A 16685-nucleotide genomic window follows, 5' to 3' on the forward strand; every position below is an offset into this window, starting at 1 on the left:
TAAGCGGTTGCAGTTGAGGATGTTTGTGCCTGTGGAAGTCTACCACCAGCTCCTTGGATTTTCTAATGTTTTTCTAGTTATATAGAATAAAGAAATAAATTCATCATTGCTTCACAAAATATTAGCATTGTATTAGATGATGTATGAGGTGAGGAAACGTAAAAGTGTAATGTGTCCATATGAGAAATAGGTTCTCAGTATGCTAACATGTCAGCATATGAGTGAGTCATTCATATATACATGTATGCAGTTTAAGAACTTACATACATAAAGAATAAACCATACAATGAAACAATCAACAATGAAACAATCTTTTTTAAAATGCTTATTTTCAAACAGTTTATTTTCATAGAATGAAATTATTAAATTATAAACTAAGTATAACAGCTGCTGGTTGTTAAACAGCGCCTCCACTGGTGGGTTTGGAGCTGAGGAGGACCTCAGGAAGAAGCTGCTGCTTTTGCTTCTATGTAGCCAGCGTGGTTGATTTCATCGTATTTTATTGTGCTGAATGTTCACATTGGTTGGGATGACTTTAGGTTTGATTAGGAGTCACATTCAAGTTGAATTTTAGTCCATTTGATTTACATAGCACCACTAACAATTGTCTTATATTATAAAGTAAAAACCCTACAGTAATAGATCAAACAATCCTCTCAGACCAAACACTTGGGGACAGTGAGGAGGAAAAACTCCCTTTTAACAGGAAGAAACCTGACACCTGATGGGAGAGCACAGAAAAATGTTACTGAGATGCAGTCGGGATATTTTAACTCACTCAGAGGGAAAGACAAGAGTGGAGCAGAAGTGCTCAGTGCATGATGGCAGGTTAACCAGCAGTTGTAGCCTGTAAGGATGGGTCACGGACAGCTGATTGATCTGTAACTATAAATAAATATTTATTAAAGAAGAAAGTTTTGTGTCTAATCTTAGAAGAAGAGAGTGTCTGTGTTCTGAATTCAAACTGGGACCTGGTTCCACAGAGGGGCAGACTACATCCCATTCAACTTTTAGAAACTCAAAGAACCACCAGAGTGAACAACTTTCTCTGCAGCAACACAGCTCATGACTTTTTAACAGTGGCTCCCTGTCCTGGTACTCCTATAACATAACCATACACTGTCACATGGGATGAGCCGTGTGGAGAAAATAAATGAGGATCCAAGTGCAGGCACTCGCTGAGATGTGAAGGTGGTTTATTGTAAAATAAAGCACAAGGTGAAAAATGGCAAAACGGAACTAAAGATAATCTGAACTGGGAAAAACTAAACAGCAAACATGAACACGAACATGAGGGAGGGTGAGCAGAGGCACAGGAAGGTGGACGGCAGGGAAAACACACGGAGAATACACAGTAGGGTCACAGTTGACTCACACACAGACCAGCAACTAGTACACGAGTAGACATGACTTACATACACACAAAAGAACACAGGGAGATTACAAACAGGTGGGGAACACAGCTGGGAGTAATTGACAAGACGAGACAGGGGAAGCAAAACTGAATACACTGACATCAGACATGAACCTTCAAAGTAAAACAGGAAACAAGAGACAATTCTCAAGACACAGACTTGACACTGAACTAAAAGGGACACCTGGAAAACTCAGACCCGATACTGACACAGAACCAAAACCTACGAACAAACAAAGACATCAAGAAATCAAAGATTAACAATACAAAACAGAAAACGCTGGGTCACCGACCCAGGACCGTGACATTGCAATCTACACTACAGCTCAAAAGTCTGAAGTGAATTAGAAACGTCTTATTTTCTCACAACAGTGAAATTTTCTTTAATGTTTTACTAAATTATTGGAAATGTAAAGAAATATAAACAATCACTGGTAACATTTATCATAAGTAACGAATGAGATTTAGTGAAATATCTACATAAGTGCACTGTTATGTGGTAAAGTTTCACAGGATTATTTGCAGATAGTTATGAATCCAGGATAAACACTGTGGGCTCCAGGAGACGGGGCAGAGGTACTGCACTCACACACTGTCACAGAAGATTGCAGGGATCCAAACAAGCTGACTCCAAACTTTTACATGTGTACGTGTGTCTGTAACTGATCAGGATTTTTAGTTGTGTCTATCATCAAAAACTGAGTTGAAGTGTTTTAACTCTGATGGCAAACTCTCCCTAACACGTCCACTTCATGCATGCTTCCTGACCTGTCACGCTCATCAGTGGCTCATGGATGTCTGTACTTGACCACAGAGGCAGAGCATCGTTCAATCCTGCCAGCTGCCTATCTAGGGAGCATTTCAAGGATGACAGACTCCACTTTCTCTGCAGCAAGACAGCTCATAACGTTTTAACAGTGTCTCCCTGTCCTCATACTTCTATATCATCTTCTATAATAGATCTACAAATCTACACTACAGCTCAGAAGTGTGGAGAGAATTTAAAATGTGTTGTTTTCTGAAAACGTGTAAATCCTGTTTGATGTTTAGTGTGGGATTATAATATTATCTTATGCCATGTTATACCCCTGATTAATGATTGTGAAATTATTATGTAGTTTTAGTTTGCATTATTCTCCTGAATTAGAAGAAGGTGATAACTCTTGCATTAGTTAAACTGATTTGCATTACATTAGACTGCTGATTTATTGTGAATGGATGATATTGTTTTATGATGCACTATACTGCTGAGTTAAGAAGAGAATATTGTGTGCAGAGAGTCAGGGCCTTGGTGCTCTGATAGCAGAGGAGACAGAGCACATTCCACAGGAGGTTCACCCCACCACCTTGTTGGGAGCAGAAAAACAAGGAGCCGAGGTCATAACTTAGGCGCTGTGTGAGAGAAAGAATGTGAATGTTTAGGCTTTTACGACTAGGTGTGGGCCACTAGAGGCTATAAGAGTTTGAGTAACCCTCCACCAGTTTGAGATTTGCTGTGACCCTCTGCATGCATGTCTCCCCATCCGGATGGTTTATGCTCATAAAGTGTTGAATTGTATGGAATTAAAGATTGTTGATTGAGCATTGATACACCGAGTATTGTCCTTCCTTCAGCCCAAAGATCGAAAGAATTGGGAGGATTTAACATTAGTAACAGCAAATTAGTCAGAAATGTAAAAATATGAATGTTTAACAGTAACTTTGATCATGAATCATGGATGGGGTTTAATGAAACATCTACACGTGTACAGAGGCCCGTTTTCAACAATAACACCTCATTTGTTCCATTATGTAACCAACTGTCTGTTTATCATGTTAAAGCCCAACTAATCAGTCAACAAACTTTTATCGAAGGACATCAACACTGACCAAAATTATTTTGTCAACTAAGATAGTAATACATTTTGTCACGTTAGAGTCTTGAACGCCCCATTTTCTCTTCCTTATTGTGATTACATCAAGTTTGCACTTTTCTATAAAAACACTGGCACTCACATATCTTCAAAACCCTCGGGGTTTTTTTCTCAGTTTCACAAATGGAATAGTTTTTATTTCTTAAAATAAAAAATAAAAAAATGTTTCCCCTTTTGTAGTTTAATTGAAATTAACCGCAAAATCATCGAAGACTTAAACTGGTGTGTTTAAATTCAGCAGTTAGTGCAAGTTCGACTTTATATTAAGACTTCAGTATGAAACCATCTTTGAAACAGCTTTCAGTTCAAGCAGACGTGTCAGGTGAGTATTTGAACCAATGAATGTGGATCAGTTCTACAGTCATCGGTCTATCCCAGACCATCCCAGCTTGCAGGGCAGATTATCGACTACGCCTTGAGTGGGGGTGGGGTTAACATTTTGCACAGTCTGTTGTCTTTTGTTTGTTGTTGGCACAGTTTGTATTGTATTACAACATTATATATGTGCATTTGTAGGAATTCTTCATGAGCCAAAAGAACATACTCCTTAATCTTAATTTTGTTCCTTCCTAAATTATCAAAAGTCCTTTAAGGAACAAGTGAGTGTAACCATTTACTCTTTTAAGTCCATTTTTTGACTGAAATGTGAGCCAATGAAGAAAAATTAAAATGGGAGAAACATGAACCGTCTTTCTAGGCCCCGTTCTGCTTCTTGTTGTCGTCTTTTCAGCTGAAGGTTTTTCAAGAAGGTTTTACAACAACCTGATTAATAGCTGAGAATAGAAAACACAACTTGAACACACAGTTTTCCAAATTGTAGGAGATGAAAGATATCAGTCTGACATGTTTTTAATGTGAGTGTTAAATGACACCTGAATAAAAATCTTCACAGTGTCACCGTTTTGGCCAAGGTAATGACATCAATACTAAACATCTTATTTGACACCATCTTTCTAAGATTTATATACAAAGTACAATAACCTTGGTTTTTCTGAATTTAGAATTAGAAAACTAATTAGAGGTCCAGGTCTTTATGTCGGTAGTTTATTTGTGTCATTTGGACAAGTACAACTGGCTATGCTGATGAACGCTGATCTGAGGCCAAGAAGAACAAGCAGAAGCCATAAGAAGGTCATGACTAACCTGCAGTAGTGTTTCTGTGCTATGACGAACTCTGACTGCAAATCTTCAAATTAGTTGGATTTTAGAAAAAACAGAACCTGTAAAAACCATTTCAGACTTAAAAGAACAATAAATATCAAGAGTAGAAAAGTTGAAGCTGGAAACTTGAAATACTAAAAAGAACACCTGAGAAGCTGTTGGTCAGTCACGTGAACCTGCAGGTGCCACCGTGCTATTACAGAACATTAATGTTTTTATTTATTCAGTCAATTAAGAGTAAGGAGGGACGTTTTCCACCTTCATGCAACACACACAAACACACACAGAGTTGTCAAACTGCAATTACGTCCTGTTGCATCCATTCAAAGCCCCTCTGCCATGTTTCTCATTATAAACTGGTTCCAGCACGTTCTTGGTAATTAGCACAGAGTCACCCTGCTGCTGCATAACCAAACGACCGGAGCCAAGAAATTATAAAATGGAGGCACAAAGGAGCAAAAGGCAAAAGTGACAAGAAGACGAGGAACCAGAAGCTGACGGACGGCAAAAGAAGAGAGATGGCTCAGAGAAGAATCAGGGGAGGCAAACTCGTGATGGGTGAGAAGAGCTCAGCCAATACAAAGCTTCATAGTGCTCTACAGATCATTTACTTGCTCAAAAAATGTAAAGAAATGAAAAACATTAAACCTGAGATTCTACCCATAAGAGGATTTTAGCTTAATTACAGTTAGAACCAATATTACCAGTTTGCTCACCAGCTCACAGTCAAAGTTTTGGTCTTTAGCAACCACATTTCGGAAATCTCTCGCACAAATATTCATTTAAATGTGAAAGATTTGGAAGACAAAAGTTACCATACATCAGAGATGCAGTATATATATGATATGAAAAATTATTCCTTCAATCATTCATCTTAGAAAAATAATTTACAAAGATGTGAAATAACCTGCATTTATTTTTTGTTTATTTATGATTCACTGCACCAGATTTAATAATATTATGAGTATAAAGCCACGGCATTGCTCAAATTCTATTATTGTTGGTTTGGCAGCCCTTAAGAGGACAGTGCTAATAATAATGATAAATGAAAACTTTTATTTTAAACTTTTACAGCTATTTGTATGAGACCTTTTATAGAACAGGTTATAAATGTAGCTGAAAGACTGCTTGAGGAGTGTACTTATTAAATAAAAGGAAAAAAGCCAAAAGGACACCAAACTGTGGCCCTGCAGCTGCTTTCTCTAACTCTGCCTCCGCTCATCTTTTCATGCTTCACAGTGTTGTGTGTGGTGGCAATGTGCAGAGCCGTCCCCATCAACGACCTCATCTATCGAGCCTCTCAACAGTCTGACCAACTGCACGCGCTCAGCACGATGCTCACCCAGGAGCTGGTCTGTACCTGTGTGTGTGTGTCTGTGTGTGTGTGTGTGTGTGTGTGTCTGTCTGTGTTTGCACTGTAAATAAAATGTCACAGTCTCCCTAAACATAAAAAACACAAACTTCCTGTTTAAACGCTGATGCTTCCTTATTAGCTCGACATGCAGTGCAGTGGGTCTGCTTGAAGCTGCCTCATTAGCAGTTTTCTAAGTTACAACATTTGGTTAAACTCTTGAAAAAGCAGCAGCCTTTGTGTTGAATTAAAGCCTGCCAAGCAGTTGTTGGTTATAAGGTAAGTTAAGATAACCTTTATTAGTCCCACACTTGGGAAATTTGTTTTGTTACAGCAGAAAATATGTATGGTCATAAGTGTAAGATGTCTCTGGCAAAAGGTCGGCAGCCTTAACCAGGTTTCCTTCATGGGTCGACCTTCAGGATCAATAAAGTTTTATTGAATTGCGCTGAAAAGTGGATAGTGCAAAGTTATATAGAAAAATTAGAAAAACACTGGAATAAGATAAGAATAAGATACTGTACACAACTGTACACAATAGAATAGAATAGAATAAAATAAAAATACTATATACAATAGAATAAAATAAAATACAAATGCTATTTTCAATTGAGTATAATACAACAATGCCAGAAAAGAGTATTGCTATCAGTGATCAATAAAAGTCAGCATGCTAAAGCCTGAACAATCTGTCTGATTTTTTCCCATTTACTTAAACAGCAGGGCTCTGAAGTATTCCCTATAGACAGGGTTCATGCGTGCCACACCTCCTCTCTACAGACCCCCACTGACAAGGAACAAGCACTTCAAGTATCAGTAAGTCATTTTACTTCAACCTTGCCTACTCTCCGTCACACTGTTGCTATGTCATATCTCTGATATCTTCAATATCTCTGCATCTCTGCTCACACAAGGCACAATTTATTCAAGAGCCCCTTCAAACAGTAGTTTAAAGCCAACGAGAACAAAGGTGTCTTCATCTCACTGAGACATTATGTGCACACATGTTTTCCTCTGTTTTCCCAAAATCTCCTTCACCTTATTGTTTGGATTTCTCCTCTAGGAGTCAGATCTGTTGTCCCTGGCTCGCTCCCTCCTGCAGGCTTGGTCGGACCCTCTTGTAGTCCTGTCCTCCTCTACTAACGTCCTCCCGTACTCAGCCCAAAGCACCTTATCCAAAACTATCCAGAAGATGCAGGAGCACTCCAAAGACCTTAAGGATGGCCTGGATATACTATCTAGCAAGGTGTGTGGGCTGCAAACAATAATTTCTGAATATGCATTTATTTGAACCAAGAATATTTAAAAATAAAGTCAAATGAAAATAATTTTTCCCGGACTCTGTTTGTGTCCAGATGGGTCCAGCTGCTCAGACCATCACTTCACTTCCATTCATAGAGACCAATGAGATCGGCCAGGACAAGATTACCAAACTGCTGTCCTGCTTTCGCCGGGACTCGCACAAGATCGACAGCTTCTTGAAAGTCCTGCGCTGCCGGGCAGCAAACATGCAACCCCAGATGTGCTGAAGAGTGGCTGTCCAGCCTGAATCTGTGAAAAGATCGTTCTTACAGCTTCTATTGCTTATCAAATAGAGAATTGCTCATGATAGAAATTTGCTGTCTTAGATATTATCTGGTTTGCTAATTAGTAAGCTTTTTAGGCTTCAGGGATTAAGGATAAGGAGGAATTATAAGGCAGGAAACTATCCATGGTTTGACTCTTTTAGCACAGTGAGTAAAACAGTGATCTTACTTTCCACTGAGCTAATTCTGTGTGTAAAATCTCTGTGACTCCTCCTTGTCTTTTCCTTCTGTTGCAGCAGAATCCCCTGAAAGCTAATCTACTAAAGATGAAATCTAGGGCTTCAATGAAGAGTTATGTTTTCTTCCTAACTAGTGCTTAGTTGATGAGAAACTGCAGCATTTGACTTGAGTCGTGTCTTTTAAAAAGCTTTGTGAATTCAGTGCCTTTTAAGTAAACGATTTCTTAAAAATCTGTATTTCAATAAAAAAAAATCTTGCACGGTGAAATTCTGTTATTTATGTGTTTGTTTGTTTTTTCATGGGAAATGCAATACCTGTGGAAAGAATAGGAATACACTCAAGTTTCTTGGTGACCATAGACTGTATACAAAAGACAGACCTCACAGACGTTTCACAGTGGTCTTACCTACAGAATTGTTGATTCACATTTTAAAGCGTCAATTTGACAGTATTTATGTAGAGCAGTATTCGAGCCAGAAACAACCATATTTGGAAGATAGGGTGTTGTGCTAAGGTGAAGCTAGGTGCTATAGGTGTATGGAGTGTCTAAAAACAAAGGTAGCCGCTAAATAACAGGCTAATAAAACCCTAGGATTTTGCTGACAATATTCAAGTACAAACTACAATATTTACACAAAGCCAGACGGGCTGTGCCACAGGCTGAGAAGCTAGCAAATAAGTTTAAATCAACTTGACCTGACTCACAATGATGATAACAGTTGCAATATATATATATATATATATATATATATATATATATATATATATATATATATATATGTACTCCCGCATTATAAGGCACATTAAACGAAACAAAACAGTCAGATAAGTCAAACTTTACTTAACTCATTCTTCTTGCTTTTTCTACTTCCGTACCATTAACTGTTTAATGCTGAATTCTCTGGCAGCTGCTCTATTCCCATGTTCTGCTCATGAAAACAGGGTTTGATCTTTAGTTTCATTTTATAAACTGGACTTATTTTTCTACAAAGGTTTGAACTTTGAGAGTATTTAAACAAGAGAGAAAAGTGTGAAAATGTAATAACACTTATTATTATTATGATACTCTAATGCAATTTTCTCCTCTTTTCTCTCCCACCATGGTGGGGACCATTGGCCCAGGGCCGCCCATACGGGCGCTCCGGCCCTGTCGGTGCGTTTAATCTACCCCACACTGAGCAGCGCGCTGTTCAGAGCAGCAGAGCGCTCCATCAGCCTCGTAAGCCGATACCTATCTGCCACGTTCATTCCTTCTCGGCGGATCCACTGCTTTGCTTCGGACATGAAGAACAAACATAACCAACAGGTGAAGACATCGGCTTCCAACCGATTCGACATGTCCAGCTTTGAGGTGTCACTCCAGCAACTCAACGATCTGTTGACGGACGAAAGCGGCTTCTACAGCTGGCCAACAAAACACTTCCACGAGGTCTACCCGAGGATATACGTCGGCAATGCGTGAGTCATTGTTGTCATGTATAAAGCGCTTTTTATAGACAATACAAATCCTTCATTATGACCACGTGTTTGTAAAAAGCCTGTATCATTCTGAAAATGTGCTCATACGTGCAGGATGCACTATGAAACTTACAGAAAAATATGGAGAATATGAATGAAGTTATTATTGTTATTAGATTATACCTATATGACGAGGAAAGGTCAGGCTGCAGAGAGGATTCACTGAGTAATGAAAGATGTAAACACATCATTGCATCTGTTTGCTTTGCACGAGCACGCTTCACTCATGCGCTGTAGAAAGATCTAGACGCTCCAGAGAATGAATACTTTAGCTTGAGCTTACTAAAAGGACTTATTGCTGTTAACCAGCACTGTCACATATATGACATATTTAGATTTGTTAAAAATCGTATGGTATGGCAAAATCCATTTTTTCTCTTGTCTGAGTGTGAAATAAAATAAAAGGATGCAGGAAACCAACCAGCATACCATGGCCTTCACAGTCTGTTTAATTTTTGAAGAGGTGGAGGGGAGAGGGAAAAATGGTAGGAGTGGAGGAGTTTATAAATAGCTCATGTTCTTAACCTGCAGAGCATCCACAGAGGCATGCTCTACTTTTACTGATTTCTGCATGGTCAGCATTGATGGCACACTGAACTGTGTTGAATTAAATTTTTTGAAACGATAAACTATACCTCAGACATCCAGGGTGTCTGAAATCATGTTTTATTTGTAGCCTATAGCATGTTTGAACAACAGACGTCGACCCAAAGTTAGAGACGGACACATTTATTTTCCAGTACTCCAAAAAGTACAGTTTGAAAATACATGAAAAGCTAAGAGGTGTCTGTTATAGTACTGTAGAAAATCAAAATTACAAAATGTGTTTCAGAATTTGTAAATTGATGAGCTGATTCATCACATAAGTCAGTGCTTTCCCCTAAAGCTTATAAAGCCCCTCTATAAGTTAAACGTATCGGCAATTGAAATACAAATAGAGGGCTGCATGTTAAGGAAAGTGAAATACAGGCCAACGTAGAGGGATTGGTTGAAATTTACTTCAGTTAAATGTTATTAATATAGTACCAGTCATCTCATTGGGCTTTATATTATAGAGAGTGAATGATCTGTATTAGTAGCATGTGGCAACAGTGGGGAGGAAGAAAGACAAGACAGACATAAAAAAGGAAATAGGACAAAACACTAAGTTCATTTGCCATGGGGGAGGAGCTTGCCTAGTTAAGCATGCACTAAGAAGGATGAGTACAAGATGCCAAAGACACCCAGAAAACATGGTTACAACTCTCATCTCCCTGGTGACAGCTGGTTGAAGTACGACCGCACATGTTTACATTGTTTCTGCACAGAGAAGAAGGGTAATGAGACCGTCTCTGTGTAATGAGCATTTTTAAAACAGAAACTAACCCAGTTGGTAGATGGTTGTAAACAGATGGCCACACAATGTCTTTTGCACTTACTCAGATTCTTATAAGTGGAACATTTAGATGTGCATAAGCTACTTATGCACAACCAGAACTTCTCTGTACATAACGTACACAACGTTAGCACTATAAACCCAGGGATGCAACCAGGTGATTATGAAAATGGTTAGCTCAATAGAACAATGACACAATGTTTGTATTTTACTTCTCTTTTTTCCAATAAGAATGTTTGTTTTAACTGTAATACACAATGATATAGCAGAAACCTGTTCTTGAACACAATCTTTGTCCTGCTAGAAAGTCTAAGGAGGACATTCAAATGAGGTTCAAATGGTGATATCTATGGCATCAGCTGAACTTGTTTTTGACTTATTTATCAAACAGGAATGTTCCAAAGTACTTTTAGTTTACCCCGATGATGTTAACAAGTTTGTGTCAAAATGTAGACTTCAGATGTTTAGCTGAAATCTTTCATTGTATATTACATGTGTGGAGTTTAAAAGAAGTAAGTCTGTCGCAGATTTGACCTCCAAGACGTTAAAGAAGCTTTCAGTTGATGTCGGGTAGTTTTTGGAGCTTGATCGTTGGTAGAAACAATCTTTTTTTTCTTTTTCAAAATTGTCTTTTAAGGCTGATTATACAAATGACATGAAGCATGTTCATGAAGCTTTAGAGGCTCTGATTCAGTGGAATCAGACATTTGTTTAACTTTGTTCATAATCTCTGTGATAGCTAGCCTAAGTGTTAGCTTACTGTAGTGAAACATTTGCTGCTAACACGTGACACTACATGGCGTCTTCTTATCTCACGCTCAGAAACACTCTTTCCCCCCAATAAACATAACCAATTCTAAAAGGTAGTCACAATGTTTATTAGATGACAGATAATCATGTTTTTTAATCATATAATATAATTGATAATTAAAAAGTACTGGAATTCTAATGAACTAATGCTAATGTTAAAGTTTGAGGTAAACATCATTTGAATTCCTTCACAGCTCTTTAATGTAAGCTGTATGCAGTGAGGAATATTCTAGATTTGAAAGAAAATAAATTTTACATGGCTGACTCTAAAAGCTTTACAGCAGCACTTTTGTTTTTTAGACCTGTGAGTCATAGCAAGACCTCTCTAGTATATGTGAAGGACAGAGCAGAAGCCCTCTCTGTTAGATCTCAACAAATGTCCTCCTCACAAACATAGGCTTGGATAGATAAGGGAAGCATATCTGCACATAACATGCACCCACGCATCCTTCTTCCTCAGCTGCTGTGTTTATGCTTTCATGTATCTGTCCTGATTCCACTGAGCTGGCGTGCAGTTTGAGCACCAGTCTGCAGTCTGCTCTATTTTTAGCTCTTTACATCTCTGAGGCAGGAGGTGCTAAGTGAGGCAGCCTTCCCAGAAGTTCACAGTGAAAAGAAGCACATCTCTCTGAGGCACAGCAGTGCATTTATATGATGGGAAAAGGAAACATGAGACAGAAACATGAGTGACACTACACTTCCTTCTTTAGCTTGCAGTCTTGTGTTCTCCAGAAGAATCTGTTAAAACTGAAGAAACACCATCAGCAACAGCTCAGGTTCATTAACCTGTAATTGCTAGTGAGCATAGACTGTATATAAAAGATGAATACAGTCACCGTGATATCAACCACTGGTTAGGGATGGGCCTTTGTGAAGGTGCTAAAAGCAAGGGGTGGATCTGACTATTATAACTACTGATATAATCCTTGTTTGACTTCATCAATGGAGTCCATGAATGTAGATGTTTATGTAGACTGTTCTGGAGATTCACAGCCCATAGTTACCTGATTCAGAAAAACATTTATTACCTTGTTGCAGAATGAATAATGAATGAACAACATGAATTGTGTTTTGTGTTGTAAAAGCAAGAAATGCACAGGTGTTGTTAATGTTGGCTTATTTCCATTAAGTCACACTTAGCCAGCAGGCTTCCATAATATATAGTTTAAAACAAATCACAGTTTGTCTGGAGCCATGTTTCCATATTTAGTTTCTCAGTTTTAGCACCGTTACCTTGAAATTATTTCATTTGATAGTCTGGCGTCTGCTGGCCTCTGCTGGACACTCCCAGCACTTCTCCTCACAGCCAGACTGCACTGATTTCAGTGCATGAATTAACTGCATGTGAAAAAATTGTCATTAGATAATTGCCAATGTTTATAATGAACTCAACAATGGTGCCATTCAAAGCAACCTAACTGCCAGTTTTAGCCATGAATGGGTATTTTGTTTACTCTTCGTGCTTGCTGCAGATAAAGCTTGAGAGAATAGGAACCAAATGCGGATAAATGAAAGCCAAGGACGTAGTTCTGTGCAGCAAACATATCTAACAGTGCAAAGACAGGAAGCAAGACAGATACTGGCAGCACATCAGTAAGCAAGGGAGGCGGGTTTGTTCTTTTAGTCATAATTACTCTTTTATTCTACTTTCAAATTCAATTTTAATTCTCTAGTATCGTGTCACAGTAATCTGCAGAAAGGACCTACAGTATCAGAGAGAAAGCTCCAACAATCAGATGATCCCATAAGATCAAGCATTTAGCAGTGGTGGGGAGGAAGAACTCATTTTTAACAGGAAGAGGCCAACAGCAGAACGAGGACAGTCGTCTGCTGTTTCTGGTTGGGAGTTGAGAGGAAAGAGATGACTACAAGAAGATCATATAGACAAACTGAGGTTACACAAAATTTTATGACATGCATTGTTTGCGATTGTGGCGAGTCCAAAGCCACACAGCGTAGAAATTTCACGAAAACCTTTTGCAGTAGTCCAAGCACTGAGTAACAGGGGTCAGACTGTGTTTAGTGTGTTGTCACGTTGATATTAAGCACAACCTGTAAGGTCCCCTTCATATTGCATATTTGCTTCTGTTCTTTTCTTGATGCAGATTTGTGGCGACGAATGTGATGCGCCTGAAGCGCCTGGGCATCACCCACATCCTGAACGCTGCAGAGGGAAACTCCTTCATGCACGTCAACACCAGTGCTGAGTTCTATGCTGGCACAGGCATCATCTACCACGGCATACCGGCCAGCGACACAGACCACTTTGATATCAGCATTTACTTTGAAGAGGCGGCCGACTTTATCGAGAAGGCTCTGGCGTACAAAAACAAAAAAGGTCAGAATAGAGGAGCACACAGATGTATGTGAAGTATTTGAAAAAATACAGTCATATCACGCTAACTGCAAGAAGTTCTCGTCAGTCAAGACGCTGGCTAGAACAAAAAAGAAAGACAATGTTTGCCATTAGGTTGTAAAAGGAGTGGCAAGTTTCATAAGCTTCATACTTTGAGGCCAACACGTATTAGATTAGAATTAGATTTGTCAGGTGATAACTTTGCACAGGTTTGAGGGCTTTTGATCAAACTGTAACACCTGCATCTCTTTTCCTCTGTAGGTAAAGTGTACGTCCATTGCAGGGAGGGCTACAGCCGCTCGCCTACCTTAGTTATCGCCTACCTGATGCTGCAACAGAACATGGACATCCACACTGCTCTGGCCATGATCCGACAGAAAAGAGAGATCGGACCCAACGACGGCTTCCTTCGGCAGCTCTGTCGGCTAAACCAGAGGCTGTCCGCTGAGGGGAAGCTCTGGAACAAATGAGGCAGGCAGGAAAGCATGCTTATGCTTAATCGCACACCCGTCCTTTCACTTGTTCTACAGCCTGAACGAGCCACAAATATGTGAGGGAGTGCCTGCTAAACATGGAATTTAATGTGTAAATTCGGGTACACTGAATTCCCAGCATGTTTACAGGGTCTCACGTCTGTGAATATTACGTTCATCTGAGCTCACCTCGTATTTTTCAGATCCAGTCTGTGTAGCGTAAATATTTTCCTGTTGCTCACTGTTTCAGAGAACATTTTAAGATTAAGAAGTAAATGTTGATATACATTTATATATGTTGAAAGTGGTGAAAATTTAGATAGTATAGTTCTGTGTGATACTGTCACCGCCTTTTCTCATTGAAGCTTCCTTTCTCTTCCGCCCTCGTGGGGTCGAGCCCTTAGTGTTGGCTTCTCTCCTGAAAACACTGCCAAATGTCTCAGTGGCAGCCGCTGCCGAAGGGGACTTCAAGTGGATACTGTGATTTTTCAAATCGAATCAATGATTTTATTGCACTAGTTGGAAAGATATAATAGCTATTTTTCAACTTCTAATACTCTGACACTTATGTACAATATCGATGTTTAGTATATGCTTTAGGTAAGTGCACATATTCTGACCTCACATCTGATAGCCTGCCTCAAAAGTATTTTTCAGTCTAAACATCATTCTACAGTTATTGTGCTTTATAGAGAAATGTTAAAATGTTTTACATTGCCAGATGGTTACCTTTTTATTAAAGAGAAACTAATGTACTTTAATATGATTGGACCTGCTAAAAAGAACTAATTATTTATGAGAGTTGGATGAAAAGATTGACTGTAAAACACAAACCTACAGCTGCCAGTTAGCTTAGCACAAAGGAAAATGCTACGCTGTAGCACAGTAGCTAATATAAATATCAGAAGAATTATAGTTAGACATTTTGGTATATAGTATTTTTGTAGAAATTTAATCAAACAAGGAAAAGCATGTTAAATATTGAGCTTTACAGTTTTGTGTGTACCATTATGCAAAGGTAGGCTCTTTGTTTTGTTTTTTCTTTTTCTTATTTTTCAAGCTATGCTAGCTACCTGCTAAAAGTAGCTTTGTACATATTTAGTATACAAACACGTGGTATCAGAGAACTTCTAATACAGAGCTCAACAGTAACATACTCCCTTTTTTTAATGGTTTAGGTTCCATTTTTACCACTGATGTTTCAGAAAAACCTTAAATATTAACATTTGGGTCATGAATCCAGCTAACAGGCTACAAGATGAATCATGACCATGAAGAGATTTGATTTTTAATCCCACTACAAATACCAGATACCACATCAAATGATCCTTTTCATTATCCCAGTGCTGTATAATAGTTATGAGTAGTTAAGAATATCCTTTTTGAGCTTCTCCTGTGCGTGTACGTGTGTGTGTAGTGGAGTATAGCTTAAATAATGATATGATACAGTGCTTCATTTGTTGTTGCAATCACTGTTCTCCCAGTTTCTGAGAAAACCCCCCACAAATCTAAAATTTGAGGGTATCCATAAATCACATTTTTCAAAATAAAAGGGATAGAGATAAGCGGTACCGTTCAATTTGTTGTTCCTTTAGCCATTGAACTCCTTTTGCTTGCAGTCATTGAGGACCATCTTGCAAGTGCCCTCTGTTGAGCTTCTAACTGAAATACAGCTAAATGAGATTAACAGGACGTTGAATTGTGCTCCCTTATTGGCCCCAGTGGTATCAATCCAATCATCTAACTCTCATCATGACCATGAAACTATTTTTCAATTCCTTTAATGTTAGCTTCTATAATTGTAAACTGATTGTAATGTTAATACTGCCAAAACAAGACAATTATTTGCCAGTTGCTTCTCAGTCAACGCCTTTTGCACATTTGTATGTTCATATGAGTGTTTTTGTCAAACTATATCTAGTTTTATATACGGCAGCATGTCAAAGTAACACTTTTAGCCCTGTGTACACACAGCTGTGTATATCTGTGTATATCTGCTGAGTCATGGTGTGCATTATTAAGTGTGCATTATTAAGTGTGCATTATTCCTCACAATGTGCATTAGTCTGCCTGTGACTTGTGAATCATCATGTGCATTACTGAGTAGTGGTGATATAACTGGTCATGTCAGTAGACTTTCCGATGATGACACTGCTCTTATGAAGTGCACTTTATCCAATGACGCTGGTGATTGTTGTAGCTCTCTTTTCATATATTCATAAATAAATAAATGAAGTAAACATGGCTGTCTTTCTTTAATGTGTGGCTTCTTTCAAAGGAAAATATCTCAGGTGTGAGATCTCAGCATGCCAAGATCCACAGCTAGAATAGATTACACAATACATAATTCAATTCAATTCAATTTTATTTATATAGCGCCAAATCACAACACAAGTCGCCTCAAGGCGCTTCATAGATACAGAGAAAAAAACCCAACAATCATATGACCCCCTATGAGCAAGCACTTTGGCAACAGTGGGAAGGAAAAACTCCCTTTTAACAGGAAGAAACCTCCAGCAGAACCAGGCTCAGGGAGGGGCGGGGCCAT

The 16685-nt window shown here is 38.7% G+C and overlaps 2 protein-coding genes across 3 annotated transcripts; both read left to right on the top strand.

Moving 5' to 3' along the window:
* The first annotated feature begins 4934 nt into the window (after positions 1-4934).
* LOC146575415 (prolactin-2) lies at positions 4935-7872 on the top strand. 2 transcript variants are annotated; one of them, XM_085270138.1, is made up of 5 exons: positions 4935-5046; positions 5728-5840; positions 6560-6655; positions 6903-7085; positions 7195-7872. In XM_085270138.1, the coding sequence occupies exons 1-5, from the start codon at positions 5007-5009 to the stop codon at positions 7366-7368; spliced, it is 606 nt and encodes a 201-aa protein (XP_085126264.1). In that variant the 5' UTR covers positions 4935-5006; the 3' UTR covers positions 7369-7872. The 2 variants fall into 2 exon arrangements, with proteins under 2 accessions (XP_085126264.1, XP_085126265.1); XM_085270139.1 differs by having other exon boundaries at positions 6563-6655.
* Positions 7873-8776: 904 nt separating this feature from the next.
* On the top strand, positions 8777-16381 carry LOC146575416 (dual specificity protein phosphatase 3-like). The gene is made up of 3 exons (XM_085270126.1): positions 8777-9063; positions 13414-13646; positions 13926-16381. Exons 1-3 carry the CDS (start codon positions 8888-8890, stop codon positions 14132-14134), a joined length of 618 nt encoding a protein of 205 aa, XP_085126252.1. The 5' UTR covers positions 8777-8887; the 3' UTR covers positions 14135-16381.
* Positions 16382-16685: the final 304 nt, after the last annotated feature.

The sequence above is a fragment of the Mchenga conophoros genome, linkage group LG4 (assembly GCF_057382185.1).
Source record: "Mchenga conophoros isolate Kocher_MC1m ecotype Shallow Benthic linkage group LG4, M_conophoros_male_GT1.1, whole genome shotgun sequence".
Classification (NCBI taxonomy): domain Eukaryota; kingdom Metazoa; phylum Chordata; class Actinopteri; order Cichliformes; family Cichlidae; genus Mchenga; species Mchenga conophoros.